Source organism: Limulus polyphemus, unplaced genomic scaffold (assembly GCF_000517525.1).
Source record: "Limulus polyphemus unplaced genomic scaffold, Limulus_polyphemus-2.1.2 Scaffold1272, whole genome shotgun sequence".
Taxonomy (NCBI): domain Eukaryota; kingdom Metazoa; phylum Arthropoda; class Merostomata; order Xiphosura; family Limulidae; genus Limulus; species Limulus polyphemus.
Genome location: NW_013666882.1, coordinates 260,773 through 264,658, shown reverse-complemented (window position 1 = coordinate 264,658; position 3,886 = coordinate 260,773). Strand labels below are relative to the sequence as shown.

The following is a 3,886-nucleotide window of genomic DNA, read 5'->3' as shown; positions in this document are numbered from 1 at the left end:
AAGTATGCTCTATTTTCTTAGGAATTGGTTTCCTAAAAGCTCGGGACTGAAATCTTGTTTTGATGCTTAATTATGCAAGTATTAAAATGTATCTGTTTTGTTTTTTTCATACTTGCAACTTTGGAGAGAAATATGATGTTCCTATGTATTAGCTTTAGTTGGTTTGATGAAATTGAGTTAGGTTAGGTTGAACCAGGTGTAATTGTTTGGTTAGGCATACGTTAGTTTCTATTTTTGTAAAATTTTGGAATTGAGTTGTTTATACGAACTAGCAAACAAATCTACACATGGTATGTGTAGCTAATGGGTGACAATACCTGAGACTGACGAATTAGCAGCATAGTGAAGTGTTCAGATGATTTCACTATTTCTTCAGAGGTGGTTCTTTTGGTAGACGAACCCACTGGATCTTGGGGAGTTACTATAATTGTTTCACCTTGTGATATTGAACTTGTTGTAAGGAGGTCTGTTTTGTCTGCTCCAGTACTTCGAACAGTCGGAACTGAAACAAATATATGCAAAAATTAACATCCACACCGTTTCCTGTTTTAAATGTGAATGGTAATAAAAAGAAAGACTTACAGCGTGGAATATTCGTTTAGTAAATCGACAAGATTACCACTTAAGTTATATTTCAATCATGATGGTAATTACAAAAATTCAAATAAAAGTTAACGTAGAAATATCTGGTAGTAGTACAATCAATAATAAGTGGAAGTCAAGTTAGGGTAGAATGACTTTTGATAAACATGACCAATATGATACAACATTGTGCTGGCGAGAATGATGTAAGTTTAACTACAGACTTAAAATTGTATTGTATTCGTGTGGAATTTATTTAATTAGTGATATGGGGATGGCAGGACGGTGTGCATAGGCGTCATTTGCCATACACATCTGTTTGCATAGACGCTTAACCAGGGATGGGGAGTGGGTGGGTAGTAGAAGGGGCACTTGTCATTCTACTTTGACTATTTTTAGCAAGAACTTTTCTCTCTTCGATCGCTCGCCAGTTATTCCTTACACTCTCCCTTCCCCCTTCACCACTTTTAACAAAGTTAGGCCTGTTGAATAAAGATGATCAGCAAAGGGTATTCGTGCTAGAGGTGGCATTAAAGGCCACTTTTAGTTGGAGTCAGCTTCACGTTATAAAAATTGAAATGGCAGTCATACTCCAACGTATGATCGAAATTGGTTCAATTAGTCCCTCATAGCTTGTGACGTCAAGACTCTAAAAAAACAGACAACTTTTGTTTAAATACATATTAATAAGCGTTATTCTAAACGTATACCCTGTCCTCTGGAATTGGGTATTCTTCTGAAGCTGAGGGAGGAAGACATGGTAGTTTGGTTGTCCAAAGCATTTGCCTGGGTAGCAAAATCAAAAGTTCGTGTCCCGTCCCGTCACAGTTTACACTTCAAGACTAATCAACTAGTGTTACAATGATCCAGCGTATTGTCGTAATTGGTGATCGAAGGCTACCGTGGTTTAAAACGTTTTGTTAATCGGTGTACTAGACCTGTATTCCAGTATGTTTTAACCAGTGAGCTCGGGTTACAATTATTTACTGTGTTGTGCTCTCCGGTGTCTTAACGCTAACGTGGCTGACCATATTGTTTTTATACTGATATTAGCACTAATATTACCTAGCACGTGCTCATCAGTGTCTTAGCAACTTATATAACTCCGAATGTCGTGCTAATCGGTATAGTAGCACTACTATAAATAATCCTATATGCTTAGCTTATCGGTTTATCAGCGCTAATATGGTTCAACATGTGTACTAATCGGTGGTCTAGAGCTACCATGGTTCAGCGCTAATATGGTTCAACATGTGTACTAATCGGTGGTCTGGAGCTACCATGGTTCAGCGCTAATATGTGGTAATCTAATTTCTATCTCTAAGTTCAAGGTTTTTTCCGTGTAACACAAAAAGTACAGTAATTCCACGTTCTGAGCCTTTTGTTTGTTTGTTGTTCAGCACAAAGCTACAAAAGGGGTTATCTGGACTGTCCCCACTACAGGTATCGAAATCCGGTTTTTAACGTTATAAGCCTTCAGACTCTCCACTGAGCCGCCACTGAGGGCCCGTTCTGAGTCAAGTAGAAGGCTTTAGGTCATTCTCTTGGTCTTCGTGCAATCACAGTATTACAACACTACGGACTGATGGGATCTGAAGTTGGAGTCACAATTGAGCTTAAATACTACCTTCCTCACAAATTAACGTATAAAGCATTTTAACGTATTTCGTTATACAACAAGCTTTAAGATAACAGTAATAACCTAATAACTTACATTTGTCAAATTTACCATCTATCAATCTGGAAACGTATAGAAACAATATGATATTTATGTTTTATGACATATTTTATTGTGGTATCGAAGTATAAACTAAATTATTAATAGACTAACAAGAACTATGAGCTTTCAGTACCTGGGTATCAGATATAAGGTAAACAGTAGAATATGGCGAATATTTCTATTGAACTTTGTATACGGTTGTAGGGAGACATCAACATCACTTCACGTGTTAGTCTTCTGTAAATATCATTCTACCGTTACAAAGAAACCCTACATCACTTCACGTGTTAGTCTCCTGTAAATATCATTCTACCGTTACAAAGAAACCCTACATCACTTCACGTGTTAGTCTTCTGTAAATATCATTCTACCGTTACAAAAAAACCCTACATCACTTCTTCACGTGTTAGTCTTCTGTATATATATATCATTCTACCGTTACAAATAAACCCTACATCACTTCTTCACGTGTTAGTCTTCTGTAAATATCATTCTACCGTTACAAAGAAACCCTACACCACTTCTTCACGTGTTTGTCTTCTGTAAATATCATTCTGCCGTTATAAAGAAACCCTACATCACTTCACGTGTTAGTCTTCTGTAAATATCATTCTACCGTTACAAAGAAACCCTACACCACTTCTTCACGTGTTTGTCTTCTGTAAATATCATTCTGCCGTTATAAAGAAACCCTACACCACTTCTTCACGTGTTACTTTTCTGTATATATCATTCTTCCGTTACAAAGAAACCCTACATCACTTCTTCACACGTGTTAGTCTTCTGTAAATATCATTCTACCGTTACAGAGAAATACTACATAACTTCTTCACACGTGTTTGTTTTCAGTAACTTTCTGATTTAACCATTACAAAGAAATCCACATAACTTCTTCACACGTGTTTGTTTTCAGTAAATTTCCCATTTTACCGTTACAAAGAAACCCACATAACTTCTTCACACGTGTTTGTTTTCAGTAACTTTCGATTTCACCATTACAAAGAAACCCACATAACTTCTTCACACGTGTTTGTTTTCAGTAAATTTCCCATTTTACCGTTACAAAGAAACCCACATAACTTCTTCACACGTGTTTGTTTTCTGTAACTTTTCGATTACACCATTATAAAGAAACTCCACATAACTTCTTCACACGTGTTTGTTTTCGATAAATTTCCCAATACACGATTGCAAACAAATTTTGTTGAAAAGTTTACTTAAACGTTTGAACTGACAGCAGTAATTTCTATTTAGCGGTTGATTTTTATAAGAGCCATCAGTGTGCATCAAGTAGAAAGAAGATCTAAATTTAAATATTCCAAACATTTTTGTAAGACATTAAAGGACGTTTCACACACTTGTAAAACAACTAACTGGTGTGGCTCTTACAATTATAAAATGGTTAAGGTATATTTCAATCTGCATTTTATAGATTATTTAAATTATTTTACATATACTTTTCTGACGAAACATTAGCCATTCTAATACTATTGTTACGTCTCCGTTCGTTAGTTGATTTTCCGTAACTTCGTTCCGACGAAACTTTAGCGACACAAGTCCTTACTTAATAAAACTGGTTTATTC

General features: G+C 35.9%; 1 protein-coding gene across 4 annotated transcripts in view; it reads right to left on the bottom strand.

Moving 5' to 3' along the window:
• The window catches only part of LOC106462874 (probable nuclear hormone receptor HR38), a 69,153-nt gene that overhangs the window by 35,881 nt on the left and 29,386 nt on the right, over positions 1-3,886 (bottom strand). For all 4 annotated transcript variants that reach the window (XM_022390274.1, XM_022390276.1, XM_013922840.2 and 1 more), the window contains one exon: positions 318-502. In XM_022390274.1, the coding sequence (XP_022245982.1) occupies positions 318-341 (24 nt within the window). In that variant the 5' untranslated portion in view covers positions 342-502. The remainder of the gene's footprint in view (positions 1-317; positions 503-3,886) is intronic.